At 53.7% G+C, this 15,486-nt stretch overlaps 1 protein-coding gene across 1 annotated transcript in view; it reads left to right on the top strand.

The window, feature by feature from the left end:
- TGM3 (transglutaminase 3) overlaps nucleotides 1–14,008 on the top strand; it is a 28,656-nt gene extending 14,648 nt beyond the window's left edge. Inside the window, exons 7-12 of the mRNA XM_081096746.1 lie at nucleotides 694–797; nucleotides 2,692–2,937; nucleotides 6,408–6,716; nucleotides 9,567–9,724; nucleotides 12,844–12,977; nucleotides 13,394–14,008. Coding sequence (XP_080952872.1) covers nucleotides 694–797; nucleotides 2,692–2,937; nucleotides 6,408–6,716; nucleotides 9,567–9,724; nucleotides 12,844–12,977; nucleotides 13,394–13,541 — 1,099 coding nt within the window. The 3' untranslated portion in view covers nucleotides 13,542–14,008. The remainder of the gene's footprint in view (nucleotides 1–693; nucleotides 798–2,691; nucleotides 2,938–6,407; nucleotides 6,717–9,566; nucleotides 9,725–12,843; nucleotides 12,978–13,393) is intronic.
- Nucleotides 14,009–15,486: the final 1,478 nt, after the last annotated feature.

Genomic DNA, 15,486 nt, shown 5'->3' with positions numbered 1-15,486 from the left:
CCCACTGCAGTCCTGTTCCTTTTCAGCCCACACGAAACATAAGTATAGGGCACACAAGAGTAAACTGCATGGGTTTACCAGCTGGTTCACTGGCTCTAACCTGGTTCTGTTCTGCTCCTCAGAAGGGCGGTAGAACATGGTGGTCAAGGACGTAGAGTTTGGAGTTAGGCATACCTGGGTCCACACTGATTCTGTCATTGTTAGCTGCTAACTTCTCTGAGCCCAGTATCCCCTTTTATGAGTTGGGCATAGAAATAGTACCCATTTCAGCCCTGGCCAGGTGGCTCAGTTGGCTGGAGCATCGCCCAGTAGACCAAAAGGTTGTAAGTTTGATTCCTAGTCAGGGCACATACCGAGGTTGTGGGTTCAATCTCCAGTCAGAAGGCAACCGATTGATGTTTCCCTATCACATTGATGTTTCTCTCTCTCTTTCTCTTCCCCCTTTTTTTTTTCTCTCTCTCTCATCAACGAACATGTCTTCAGGTGAGGATTAAAAAACAAATGGTATCCTTTCACAGCGCTGTGAGAATCTGAGTGAGACAATGCGCGCCAAGGTTTAGCACAGTAGCTGACGTGGAGGAAACTCACTTGACCAGTATCAGAGCCCTGCACTGTCAGATCAGAGATAGGGTCTTGCCATTCACCAGCTGTGTGGCCTTGGGCAAGCTCTTCAGTCTCTGCTTCCGTCTGCAGGAATTTCCACGTCTGGAATGAAAGCTGGTTTGTGCGGAATGACCTGGGCCCCTCGTACAATGGATGGCAGGTTCTGGACGCCACCCCCCAGGAGAGGAGTCAAGGTAAACCCCTGCTGGCCCACTCATGGCCCCTGGTCTGGGTTTGGTTCTAAGTCACAGCCTCTCAGTTCTTTACAGTAGTGGACAGTGGCACAGGAAGGTCACCTGAGTCCTCTCCATCTCTGAAAGTCACAACGGGATTAAAACAATGTATTTCCAAAGTACATTGCCTTCTAATTTTGCTTGGCTCCGGCGGCTATTTAACTGAGTGCCTTCCCTGTGCCTACACGGCTGCCATCGCTGCTGCGGAGGCCCTGGCATGTGCCAGGCAACAAGAAAAAGAAGCCGTCATTTTCCTCTAGTAGTCTGTTCCTCCTAGCACAGGATTGTCTATTACCTTCATTTTTCGTTATTTCTTTCAAACTTAAAAAAAGTTCATTATACAAGTAATATGTGCGCATGCTTAAAGTTTTTTTTCAAATCATTCTCAAAGGACTTACAATGAACATTAAGTTCCCCAATGCAGCCTCTCTATCAGAAGCAACAAATGTGACCAGATTTGGGGGGTAGAGGGGGTTGGGGATAGGATAGTAACCCTCCAGATTAGTTTTGGACCACTGTTTTTCAAACTTTTCACTGCAACCCATTAGTGGTTATAAAATCAAGTTAGTGGGCTTTGGTCAGTGTGCTAAGTGGTTAGAGCATCGGCCCAAGCACTAAAGGGTCTTGGGTTCGATTCCTGTCAAAGGCATGTGCCTGATTGCAGGTTTGATCTCCAGCCCCAGTCAGGGCACGTGCAGGAAGCAACCAACCAATGTGTCTTTCTCACATCAGTGTTTCTCTCTCTCTCTCTCTCTTTCTCTCTCTTTCTCTCTCTCTCTCTTTCTCTCTCTCTCTCTCTCTCTCTCTCTCTCTCTCTCTCTCTCTCTCTCTCTCCACCCATCTCCCTCCCCTCCACTCTCTAAAAATTAATGGGGAAAAATATCTTCAGGTGAGGGTTAACAAAAAAATAATAATAATATAGTTAATGGGTTGTGACCATCAGTTTAAGGAATGAATAAGATGGCATGGAAAAGGGTTGGGGGAAGGAAAGAAAATAGCAGGGTGTATTGGACATAGTAAGAGTAAGCACCGTCCTGTGGAACTTCCGTTTCAGGCTCATATATGTGCAAGAGGTACAAACTGTGTCTAGAGGTCATGGTTTAAAGAAGCAGAAACAGTTGAAGGTGACTGTTCTGGGCACATAAAAGTGTGTCTGTACCTTTTTTGTTTATTTGTTTTGTAAATGCAAATTGGATAACACTCTTCTTTCTATTCTGCTGCACCTTGCTTTTTTCACAGCTGGGCATTTCATGAATTAAACTATATCTAGATCTATATATCTAGATCTAATTTATATTCATCCATCCATTCATCTATCTATTATCTATCTACCTACTTATCCATCTATCTCTCTGTCTCTATCTATCTATCTATCTATCTATCTATCAGCACTACCTACCAAGGGTGCTAGAGAAGGGAGGTGACAGTCAGGGCTTGGGAGCTCAGAGGAACAAGACACTCCTGTGGGCTGGGTGTTCAGGTAAGTCTTCCAGGAATAGAGGTGTGATGATTTGGGAAGAACAATTTGCAGATGAAGAAAAGAGGCCACCCTGAGCGCAAGACAGTAAGGCTGAGGGCAGTGTGTCAGCATGAACTCTGCACCCACAGAATTCCGGATTGGGCTAGTCTCCTAAAGCGGTGGCGTCTGCCCAGGCTGCCATTGCAGAAGATAATGATGGTCTGCGTTGAGTGCCAAATGAGAGGGGGCAGACTGTTGGGGCTGCAGGAGTTTGGCAGGGCAGAGGCAGGAGACTTGGGTGGTTATGGATGGTCTCAGGCAGCACAGGTCCTGGGTGGGCTGTTGCAGATGGGCCTGGCTTTGGCATGCACCCAACCTCTGCATCTTGGCCACTAGGGGTGTTCCAGTGCGGCCCCGCTTCAGTGACAGCTGTCCGAGAGGGCGATGTGAACCTGGACTTCGACATGCCCTTCATCTTTGCGGAGGTTAATGCCGACCGCATCACCTGGATCTACGATGCCCGCCGCAACACCCAGAAGCAGAATTCCTCAGACACAAATACCATTGGCAGATACATCAGCACGAAGGCGGTGGGCAGCTACTCTCGCATGGATGTCACCGAAAAGTACAAGTACCCAGAAGGTAGGAGGGGCACTGGTGGGGCTGTGCCATGCGGGGCCTGAGGGTGGGAAGACGGCTTTAGGGTGGGGACGGTAAAATCCACATGCTCCTCCCTCATTCTCAGCCAGTTCTGCCTGAATGGTAGGACTGCTCCCTGGCACCTAACACCCAGTTCCCCAAACTGCTTCCAATGAGGACAGACTGGCGCCAGCAGACGTTTGCCATGGGGCACAGGCAGCTCCCGCTCCAGCTCATCTCCAGCTGTGTCCTATTGTCCATGACACTAATGGGGTGACAGCACTGTGACTGAACACACAGGGGAAACCTGGCCCCACGGGAGACCCCCAAGTGCTTTAGGAGACATTGGTCAGTCCTCCCACTTCCCTGGCCTCCAAGTAACACAGGCAGGAAGCATGATCTGAACAAAGAAATGGACAAAGACCTGACCCCGAAGACACGGCTGTGCTATATACACTTCTAACCCCCAAGAAGCTAGAGGAAGTGAGGCATGTGCCTCAGCATTTACATGCTTGCTGCCCTCCCCCCGCCCCCATATACACACACACACACACACACACACACACACACACAAAGTCGCCAGGAAGACTAGTTGTTGTGAGGCCACCCTTAACTCAAATGACATTGTTGCTCTATTTTGGAAATTGCTATCAGAGTCAACAGCCTGTCTCTTTGAGGAGTCTCAATAGTGACAAAAGTTCTACATTTGAAGGTGATATTCTTTTTCAGAAATAGCCTCAAGGAAATCAATGCTTCCCTAGCAGCCACAGCCCCTCCTCAATGGGGCCAGCAAATGCTATGAAATAGTTGCTTCAGTGGATCCTCACAGGTGGTTCTCAGGGTCAAGAAAGGTGATGTCGTAAAGGTGCCCACAATACATCCCGAAGTAAACCTTAAAACTCTGTGCAGCTGCTGACTGTTGGTGATGGCTGCAGTTCACAGAGGAGGAAAGCCGAGCACAGGAGACGGGGTCTGACTCCAAGGTCAAGTAGATGACCCTTCTGAGCAGTGGTATTTGTGGACATTTTGAGGCACAACTCCAGGGCAATGAGATTAGTGGCCTCAATTTGGCCCCATCTGTCTCTGCTGGCCATTCCCACCGCTGGGGTCAGATGGCCCTTCTCTCAGTCAATGAACATGGACTGACACCTCCTCAAGTGTCTGCCCTGTGCTCAGCTCTAGGGAGGCAACAAAGATCACTCAGACAGGGCCCCTGCCCTTGCTGAGCTTCGCAGGCAGGAGAAGGCGGGCGGAGGGCGAGCGTTTTCAGCAATGTCATGGTGTCGAAACCAGTGTAAGAGATGAGGGAGCAAATCACCCGGGTCAGGAATTGAACCCCAGCCCTACCACTTAGAACTGTGCAGGGTTCTTAGGAGCCCTGGTCCCTCCCTCACTTGCGAAATGAGTAGGAATGCCTGTCATCAGTACAGATGAGCTTGTGCCCTAAAGTGCCAAGTGCAGTGCGGCCACAGAGTGAGGACTTAATAAATGGTGATTTTTACCAACGTGAATGTCTGCAGCCTCGCTGGAATAAGGACCGCCCGAGGGGTCTTTTGAAGTGCACTGCACTCAGATATATGATTCTGTGGGGTGCCTTATCTTACTGTCACATCTTGGGGACTATGGCTGTCCCAGTCAAACGTAAGCAATGGGACCAGGTTGTAGCTGGGTTGGGGAATCCCTGCAGGACTCCTGGCAAGGCCCTGGCCCCTTCGTGACAACAGGGCTCATCACCTGCCTGTGGTTGCCCGGGTCTCCTTACTTAATGATGCCAGTTTGTCTCTGAGGGCCCCGGGGGAGAAAAGCTCATAAAATGGGTTGCTAAGCATTTGCGCAATAGCAACACAAGGGCAAAAACAGTAGCAGGAAGCTGAGTCTTGAGTAAGCCCAGCAGGTGACCTATATAGGTATCTAGGCTCTGAGCCTCATTGTACAAACATGCCTGCTTCGCGGTCCTGGGCACAGAAGGCTCAGCTCCCTGCATAGACATCAGCCCTGGATGTGGCTGTCCAGCTCGGCTAGAGGATGGCAAAGCTCCAAAAGGAACCCAGCCCACCAGGAGCTGTCAGCTTGGGTAATCTGGCTACCTGCCTCCTTTTCAGTAGGTGTATGGGAGGAACCTAGGACTATGGGTCCTGAGGACTGGCTCTCTCTCTCTGCCTCCAATCCCCAGATTAGACTATCTCTTGGGCCATTTGCTTCCCCGCTTAGAGCCTTTATTCTAATGTGATGGGTTAAAATGAGTGGACCTCTGAGGTCCCAGCCAGTTACCTGTAACTTATGGGAAAGGCCTTGCTAAGTTGTAAAGTGCTTACAGTAAGTCGTTTGGTGTCTTAAACATTTCTCAGGTTGGTGGGGCAAGGTGGGACTAGAAGTATGGTCTGCAGATAGAGACATGGTAATTCCTTGTGGACCTCGATCCGTGTTTCGTGTTCCTGGAAGGTCAACACCTTCTCATTGATAGTGTGTCTGTCTTCAGGTGAAGGCAGGGAGCCTACTGTGAGCTGAGTGACCGACTGGCTCAGATGCGTGGAGCCAGTTACTCAGCTCTTGCCCGTCATGGCCATTCTCCTGGGGCCACCTGTGCCATCACATTCAGCAGGACCCACAATGGGACGTAGAGTCAGAAAACCTGTCCTTTGTGTTTTTGAAACTTGAAGTCTCTAGACAACTAGTCATAACTTGGAACCATACCAACCATGGGAAGTTCTTGCCAACTGACATGGACAAAAAAGTACCACTCTTCACTCTTAAAGCACCCTTAGGAACAAAGCAGAACAACACGGCTTAGTGGTTGGAAGTCAATTCTAAATCATAACCTTTTTTTCTGCTTCATTCTAACCTTTTCAGCTCAGTTTTTTAAAAACATATATCTTTTTATTGACTTCAGAGAGAAAGGGAGAGGGAGAGAGAGAAAGAAACATCAGTGGTGAGAATCCATTGATCGGCAGCCTCCTGCATACCCTGCCCTGGGGATCAAGCCCGCAACCTGGGTATGTGCCCAGACCAGGAATGGAACCGTGACCTCCTGACTCATAGATTGATGTGCTACCACTGAGCCACACTGGCCAGGTCTCAGCTCAGTTTTTATTTATTTTCAAATTATCTGTTTGTTTTTTTAAGTCTTACAAGGGACTTTCTATCCAAAATATGAATAAATAAATCTAACTCAATTGACCTACACCAAATATCAAATCATATAGTAATCTTACACAGTTGCTGGTAGAGCTTCCCCTACAGTTCCCCGGAAACTTAGAGCTGATAGGAAAAGCCCCATAGACCATCTGGTCTGTGAGCCTCACGTTAAGGAGGACGAATGGAGACCTGGAGAGGCCAGCCACTTGCTTGGATCAGAATCCTTGTGCGGCAGCAGAACCAGTGTCCGTCCCAGGCCACCTTTCCAGGCAGGGCGCTATCCTCTGTCCGGGTTGCCACCGTATCCCTGAGATGCTTCTCTCTTTCCCCCGACACAGGTTCAAGCCAGGAAAGGCAAGTGTTTGACAAGGCAGTGGGGAAACTGAAGCCCAACAGAACATTTGGCCCAACGTCGTCAACAGAGGTCGAAAGAGATGAACGGGAGCCCAGCATCTCTGGGGTGTTCAAGGTCAATGGCATCCTGGCAGTGGGCAAGGAAGTCAACCTGGCCCTGACGCTCAAGAACCTGACAAGAGACATGAAGACGGTCACGGTGAACATGACGGCCTGGACCATCGTCTACAACGGCACGCTTGTCCACGAGGTGTGGAAGGACTCGGTCACCATCTCCCTGGACCCTGAAGAAGGTAACTCATCCTGCAGGCTGTGAGGCACCGTGTGTCCAAGGCCGCTGACATTCCGTTGGGGTTGGAGAGTTCGCATTGGAACTGACTCAGTTGTTTAAGGAAGGAGCAGGACACGGCCTCGCTGGTTAATAAGCCTTGGGTCTTGAGGTTTGGGAAATTGCTATCATGGCAAGCAGTGCAAGTCAGGGTGGTGCCAACCCAAATTCTTTGGTGCCCTGGGAGAGGAAGGAAGGAGGCTTGGGAAATCATAGACATACCGCAGTATCCCTTACAGCAGCGATTTTCAACCGGTGTGCCGCAGCACACTGTATGCCGCAGGAATGTCTGAAACATGCAACCCCTGACTATGTAGTCAGGGGCACTGACCTCTTTTCCCTTAGACTGTCAAAAAAAAAAAAAAAATGACAGCAGCCGACACGCATTAGCCATCTGGTGTGGATGAATCAAAATTATACCTTTTCTGGGGATCATATTAGCAAAAAATATCTATTTTGTGTGTGTGTGTGCTGCAGAATTTTCCTAGTTAGGAAAATTTATGTGTGCCCAGAGATGAAAAAAGTTGAAAATTGCTGCCTTTAGGTCTCTGCCACTTCCCACAGTGTGCAGAGCACTTCCTTATACACTGCCTCACTTGATCTTCTAAAAAATAATAGATTCCAATGCCCCCATTTTACAGAGGCCAAAACTGATGCTTAGAGAGATTGTGACTTGCTTAAGAAATTGAGTGTCATAGCTGGTAAGTGGCAATTCCAGGGCCTGGGTCCTCGGTTTCCTGATGCTAAAGTCCAGTGCTACCCTCATCATCTAGGACAGTGGTCAGCAAACTGCGGTTTGGCAAACCGCGGCTCGCGAGCCACATGTGGCTCTTTGGCCCCTTGAGTGTGGCTCTTCCACAAAATACCGGCTCTTCCACAAAATACCGACTTCAGCGCATGGGCCACGAAGTTTCAATCGCACTGTACGTGCGCGCCCGCACATGGTATTTTGTGGAAGAGCCACACTCAAGGGGCCAAAGAGCCGCATGTGGCTCACGAGCCGCGGTTTGCCCACCACGGATCAAGGATGTATATAGATAGCTGCCACACACACCCTCATGCCACCCCCCTACCCCACAATGAGCCCCTTTTCAGGTTTGGCCCTAGAAAGGTGGCAATATGCCACGTGGTCTTGAGCTGCCAGGGGGTGAGTGGAGTTGCCTGGTGAGTGATGGGTTTTCTGGGAGGCCCGAGGATTTGGGAGGAACAGTGAGTCCTTGCCCCCTGGGTGGCACAGACAAAAAGGGAGTAGGTGGAGAAAGCCTGGTGCCGGGGAACCCTCAGAAAGCAGGTGTGCCCACATTGGCAAAATCTCCCAAGCTGTTATGAAAAGTTGGGACTTACAAAGCAGATTAACAAGGGTGGGGTGGCTATTTGCTTCACAGCAGGAACTAATAAAGGCTGATTAACTACACAGCCCATCCTGAAAGAATTCTGTCTGCAGAGAACCCCAGACGAGCCACACCTGTCTGAGGGCAGCATTCCCCATTCCCTGGCAGGCAGGCAGGCTGACTTCTCGCGGAATTCTAGCAGAAACCCTCCCGCACCCGCGGCAGCCGGCTGGCCGCTGCTTACTTTCAGGCTCAGGGGGAGAGCTGGTTTTGACGGCCGAAAATCATTCACAGGAGGAAAATGGTTCCAAAAAATACACGCATCGTTTTTGCAGGAGGCAGCCGTGAAATGGGAAAGGGGAGGAGGCAGGGGAAGCGCTCGCTCTCGGAGGCCTGATGCTTCACCACTTTCTGGGTGACTCTGTTAGCCCCTCTCTTTTCAGAAGGGAGCCCCAGGGTTCATTGTCTGAGAGGGTAGGACCAGTGGTGCAAGGGCCTGTTGTCTCCCCACTGGGGGCAGACTGGGCATCCCGCCCCCCCCCCTCCCCACCCCCCCCCCCCCACCGCCAAAGCAGAGGCTGCTTCCTCCTCAGTCTTACCTCAGAGGGTATAGGACACTGGGGGGGCGGGGGGGGGGGACAGGCCACCCAGCGTGACTCTGTGAAGGAGAGTGGGGTGCCCTGGACCACAGAGGAGGGAGACATGGCCTTGACGTTTGGGGAGTAGCCAGATAAGTGGAGAAAAGCTGAGAAAGGCATTTCCCTCCGAGGGAACCTGTGAATCTAAGCAGGGAGGTGGCTCTGCGCCAGTTCTGTCGAAGGAACATGAGCGCACAGAGGTTCTTTGCAGAGGCGAAGGGCTCAGCGACGCAGGGCCAGACTGAGGGGTCTGAACTGTATCCAGCGAAGAGCCGCGGAAGCTTTTAGAGGTGGCCTGGAAGAGGGGGTGGGGGCTTCTTTTAAAGCCTGTCTGACTGATGTGTGTGTGTGGATGACTCGGAAGCAGGAGAGACGGGAGGTGGGGGGGTGGGGAGATGGGGGGTGGGGGTGGGAGGTGGGGGGCTGGAGAGGTGGTTCGGGTGCTGTGGCCATAGAGTCCCAGGCTATTAGAGGAGCTGGGAGGCTGTAAGCACTCAGTTGGTCAGTCCCTGGCTTCCCTTCCTAGTTGTTGTGTCATCATCACTAGACAGTGAGTTAACATTCCTATTCGCCCCCTGCCCCTCGGGAGGAAACTTGCCCCCACGACATTTTCTGGGTGTGGAGGCAGCTCAGTCCCTGTGAGCCCATCCTCCTGGGAATCTGCCCCGCCAGCCCGAGCCCTGGGCCCTGCCTGGAGCCTGCGCAGGGCAGGGTGGGGAGTGTCCTCCAGGCCCGGCCCAGGGAGGGCTTGGTCAAGCTCGGGGCTACAGGTATTCCTGGCCCGCTCGCACGGACTTGGCTGGCATCAGCTCCCTCTCACTCTGCTCCCCTGACTTCGCCTTCCAGAAGTCCAGCATCCTGTGAAGATCACATACGCTCAGTATGAGAAGTACCTGAAGGCGGACAACATGATCCGGACCACAGCCGTGTGCCGGGCCTCCGATGAGGCCGAGGTGGTGGTGGAGAGGGACGTCATCCTGGACAACCCCACCCTGACCCTGAAGGTAAGGAGTGGGGAAGGGGTGCCTCCCCTGCCAGCCACCCCATGAGCCACAGCCCTCCCAGACCACAAGGAAGGCCCTTCCCTGGGGAAGGGGCAGAGGACTGGGGTCCAGCCTCTGCCAGATGGAACAGCCAAGAGATCTCCCTCAGACCAATGTCCTTGCCCCGATGGGTGAGATAAACAGGCGCATGGCCCCATGGCTTCTTGGTTCCTGTTCTAGACCCACTGGGGGTACCAGCTGAGGAGTGGCTGGAGGGACTCTTCCGTTCACTCACACACCCACTCAGCCCTGAGCATCTGCTGGGTCCTGGGCCATGCCAGGACCAGAGGGCACAAGGGGCAGGTCCTGCCTGGGGGGCTCCCAGCCCGGTCTCAGACACATTTGTAAAGCAGATCGGAAATGGGCACAACTCACGTGCATCTCTCCACTCACTCTCCAGGCCCCAGAGTCACCACTGGTAGACCCTTAGGAGCCAATTCTCGTGCTCCCAGACTCTGCCATTTCCTACAGAGGAAACCAAGCGGGTAGGAGAAGGAAAGAGCCAGTTACTGCCAGCCCAGGGCTAGACCTCAGGCCCCGGGACTTGCAGAGCATCCCGGCTCGCCTGCAGCCACAGCAGCATCTTCTCGGTGGTTGAGAACGAGGCTGCCTCTGTCTTTGTTTGTGGTTACAAGCCCGGCTCCTAGGAGCCCAGGCCGTGGGGCTTGCAGGTCTGCGGGAGGCGCATGGGACCACGCGGTCTCTTCCTCAGAACCAAACCCTAAAATACTTGTGCTGACTCCAAGCCTCTCCCTGCTCTCCCAGCCCCAGGCCCCTATCCACCCCACAACCCAGGCTGGAGGCCACCATAGCCAGACAGCTGAGGGGTGGGGGCTGGCAGGCAAGGACAGACAGAGGGGATGGGGTCTTCCCGTGAGGTCCCCCAGAGAGCCGCATGGATCAGGCGCCTGCTGTACCTGCCATCCGCCGCACCTGTCTAGACAGTTAGGCCTTTTTCTGTTCGATCACACTGCCAGCAGCCTCCCAAGCCACAGATCTCTGAGAGCTGGGTAACTGTGGCTGCCCTGGCCCCAGCCCTGCCTGAGCTGCACCCTCGCTGAAGGGGTTCCTGACCTCAGACAGAGGTCAGGGGGCCCTTTCACTGTCCTGGTTAGTCTGATCGGTGCTTCAGGATGAGCGGGGCGGTCCCCCACCTCCGGCACCAAGGAGCCAGTGGCTGGATGGCCCGATACCAATAGGGGGGAGCCGAGCAGGGCCTATAACCTTGTACCCAGGCCCCACCGCTTCTCAGCAGCGACCCTGAGGAAGTCCCTTCATCCCTGCGTCTCAGTTGCTCCAACTGTGTCATGGGGATAAGAAAATGCTTCCCTTGCAGGGTATCCTTTCCTGGCATCCCACCCCCTCCCCAGATTAGGCCTGGCCCCTAGTTCAACTCCCTCAGAGCCCATGTCCTCTTGCTTCACAGCATTGGTCAGAGTTGACGTTACCCCTCTATTGGTGGAATTGCTTGGTGGGAGTGTCCTCCCAGACATAAACTCCATGAGAAGAGGCCCTCCCCCCGCTCCGGGCCCCTGGCTGTCTCCCCAGCATACGCTCTGAGCCGATAATCAGTGTCTGTAAAACAGAAACACCCCTCTCCACGGCACAGGGATGCTTGGCTCCTGGCTTGCATTCTTCTCGCCACCCACAGAGTTCTTATTGTCAGTCCCTGCTGTCCCCTGCTTGCTCAGGCCCCTCCTACTTCCCAGGGCACTTCTAAGGGGAGCACGGTCCCCAGACACATGATGGACAGCTGACTGCTGATTCCTGCTCCAGAGGCTGGGAGGCAAGGCTGGGTAGCAGCCCGTTCAGTTATGAAAACTTTCTGCGTTAAAATGATCAGTGTTTAAATGAAGTTAGGTTTTCCCCATTATATTCCCTTACTCAATATCCTCCTCCTTTCTTATAGCATTATCTTTTATTCAACACTTTTGTGCTATTTCTTTGGGATTTCCATATCAAGTCTTTAAAGAGCCCATAAAATCTTTAGAAAGGAACTCAGGCCGGAAATGTGCCATCGAGAACTTTCTTATTGAATCTTGTTAAAAGGCATCTGCTCTTTCTTCTTTGGGGCATCTTCGTCTGAATTTCCTCTCAGCACATTCTCTCCTCTACTTCGGCCTCCAGAGAATCAAGACATTCTTGTCTCTGTTGAATGAATCAACGCCATAGCTCACTGAGAGCAGGGCGCAGATTTTTAAACTCTTGAGGGGTGATCTGTATGAAAAGAAAATAATTAGGGCAAAACTCCTTATCTTGTCTGGTACGGGTTGGCAGTTAGCTTCTATTTCCAACACGCTTTCTTCCCATCCCTGATCTCATCTGGTCCCTCCAGGCCCGGGCAGGAGGGCAGGAAGGAAGGACTAGTTTCATCAGCTGCGGAAGCTGAGGCCCAGTGTGTCCCCTCCTTGGCAGAACCATAACTTTCAGCTTTGGGAGCGAACAGATCGTCCAGGTTGCTTTTCTGACCAAAGACGGCACAATGGTGGAGCCCTGTCCAGACCACAACATGACATCTGGGGAGAATCCGGGCCCCAGAGGTTTAGAAGGGCATCACTAGATGGGGTGTCATCAGAGGAGAATGGCCTGAAAGGTGGTGAGGGCCCCTCCATGGGAGGGGAGTAAGCTGCAGCCTCCTGGGGGAGGGGGGGGGGACGGTCCTCCAGGCTGGAAGGGAAGAAAGAGAACCAGTGAGCGGAGGTTCAGCAAAAATACTGTTATTCCGAATGAAACCTTTCCCACCCCTCAGAGCGGCCCCCAGTGGAGCCAGGCTGCCGTCCTGGGAAGAACTGGAAAGGGGGCCTGTGCACCCACCCGGCAGGGAGGTTAAAGCGCTCTCAGCTTCTCCCTTAAGCCTGGGTGTCCTTTCTGTAGCATTGGGAGGTGGGGGGTGGGGGGGGGCGGGGTCCAGCAGTCTCCTAGAAAACCCTGCATGGATGGTGCTGGCACTTAGGAGGACTAAACAGGCAGTCCTCTCCGCCTTCGTCCTCAGTGACATCTTCCCGTCACCAAGTCGCCCGCCCAGCCCGTCCGCTCTCAGCGAGTGGCGGCTGACTCACTCCCACCCTCTCTCCCTGCAGCTGATGGACCAGGCGCGGATGCAGAAGCCCGTGAACGTGCAGATGATCTTCTCCAACCCGCTGGATGAGCCGGTGAAGAACTGCGTGCTGATGGTGGAGGGGAGCGGCCTGCTGCTGGGCAGCCTCAAGATCGAGTGAGTCTCAGGCCTGGGGCCCATGTGGGACGGCGGGAGGGGGCCAGAGGGGGGCCTCCCAGGCAGGGCACACAGAGCTTCTCTAGTCTCAGAGCTGGAGATCTGCCCATAGGCACACACATGTGCATTTGGTTTAGGGTTCACCAAACCTAAACTCCTGGGAAGTCCAGGTCACCAGAGCTTGGAGCTGGTCCCAAGGGCTTAGCATATTTGGGAGATCAGAGGACCCTCACCACCCCTGCCGATGGGTCCCAGGGCTGGAGGGGCCCCGGGACCCAGGCAGCAGCTAGAAGGAGCTAAAGAAGCAGTGACCTTGTCCAGCCCCCACCAGAGCAGGACTGGAGGCCACAGAGGCCTGTCCAGCCTGCAGTCTGTGAATGTCACCATCAACACTGATTCATGCCCTTCCCCCCCAGCGTGCCGAACCTGCGCCCCAAGGAGCAGTCCCGGGTACGTTTTGAGATCATGCCCACCCGGAGTGGCACCAAGCAGCTGGTCGCCGACTTCTCCTGCAACAAGTTCCCTGCGATTAAGGCCATGCTGTCTGTCGACGTGGCAGTGTGAAGGGCCCAAGAGGCGCCACACAAACTTGGGTACCACGGAGCAGGCAGGGCTCGCCTGTCCAGCCTGGGAAACCCACTCTGTCCCCCAAGGCTGCCTGGACGGGGAGCTCCAGCCTCAGCACACCCCCTCCCTGACTCCCAGGCTGGGCTGGCTCCACCCGGCCTGAGACGTGACCACTTTGCACGTCCCCTGGCTCTCCCTGTGGCCGCCTGCCTGTGAGCCCCATGGTCCTGCTCAGCCCTCTCACCCATCCGTGCAGCAGGGGGAGTGGCACCTGACCCAGCGGCTCTCTGGATGGACACAGGGAACAAGACGGTCCGGACTGTTTGCTGATCCCTAGCCTGCAGTTGGGACATTCCTGCTCCTCCTTCAGGCCACTGTGGAGGGGAGGGGAGGGTTAGCCATCTGTCATGGCAACTCACACCCTTATACTCAAAATAAATGTTAAAAAGAGCACCATCGCACTGCACCGACTCCATAAGACTGCTGCTTCGCCTAAGGTGGTGGGGAAGGAGAGAGGGGCTGGGGCCGGGTCCTTCCGGAGAAAAGATAGCCGTGGGAAGACTTGCTCTCCATGTCCCAACACCCAGAGGGCGTGGGCTTGTTCTGTGTGGTTCCAGATGCAAAACTAGGGAGATGTTTCAAGTCAATTTAGGAAAACTTTCTTTCTTTCTTTCTTTTTTTTTTTTTTTTACAGAGAGGGAAAGTGGTAGAGAGTTAGAAACATCGATGAGAAAGAAACCTCGATCAGCTGCCTCCTGCACACCCCCTTACTGGGGATGTGCCCGCAACCAAAGTACATGCCCTTGATCAGAATCAAACCTGGGACCCTTCAGTCCGCAGGCCAACGCTCTATCCACTGAGCCATACCGGTCAGGGCTAGGAAAACTTTCTAATGTGATGTCCACATTAGGTTAGGCCGCCTTGGGAGGGGCTCCTAGTCACACAGGCGTCCAGAGCTCAGGGCCCTCACAGGCGTCACAGTGAAAAGACTTCTGTCTTCACGGGAACAGAGCAGGTCCTGTGGTGGCCTGGCCTCGCGGCTCATGTGGGCTCTTTCCTCCTGGTGCCACTCTCCTCCGCTAGCCCCAGGAGAGAATGTGTCACTTCCGGTGGCCTCAGCATGGCTAACTCAGTGGAACACTCCCTGCCTTCACACACGCTCTGATGGTTCCCCAGTCTTTGCCCCTTGAAATAACTCCAAGCAGACCCCATAGCTTTCCTGTTGCTTGTGCTGACGGATCCCATTTGGGCAATCACACCTCACTTTCTGAATGTAAGGGACCAGTCCAACCTCATGTCCAGCTCAAAGCTCCTGCCCTCTGCTCAGCTGGGGCCTGGCTCTGGCTTGCAGAAGGCTCTGTCCCCTTCCTCCGCTTCCTTCCCCTCCTCCCATGTGCCGCCTGCTCCTTCAGAGTCAGAGCAGAGAGAGAGATAATTGGGAGAAAAACGACCGAGGCCTATTTCACCGGTGCTCTTGCAGCATGGCCAGCGATGCCCTCTGTGTGGCCGGCGTGTAAATGCAGGCTTTCTGCACCACATGTTCCCTGATGCGGGCAACATGCCCCTCAGTGTCGGCCCCCAGAGGTTCACCCATCACCTCCCACTGCACTGGAAGTCCTGGTGCTTTCATGATGCTGGAGCCCACTTACCTTTCCTGGGGTCCACTGCCCATGGGAGTTCAGACCTCGTTGCCTCGCCAAACAATGGACAAGCAGCTGCCCCAGTGGGTCCCTCTTCTCCTCTTGCATTTTGAGGTGCTCCAGCCCCAGCTTCCCTCCTCCAGGATGTCCCTGGGGACAGCCAGCACAAGAACCTGAGTCCATCACCTGCCCTGCTCCCAAGGTCAAGGATCTCCCAGCAGCTCCGGTGTCCGCACGCAGCTGGGCGCCCAGTCTCTGCGGAGTGGGCCTCCCCTGAGAATGGCAGTCTTGTTTCTCATCTT

This window comes from Myotis nattereri (genome assembly GCF_964212035.1).
Source record: "Myotis nattereri genome assembly, chromosome: 8".
Classification (NCBI taxonomy): Eukaryota; Metazoa; Chordata; class Mammalia; order Chiroptera; family Vespertilionidae; genus Myotis; species Myotis nattereri.
This window is presented reverse-complemented; position numbering and strand designations above follow the sequence as displayed.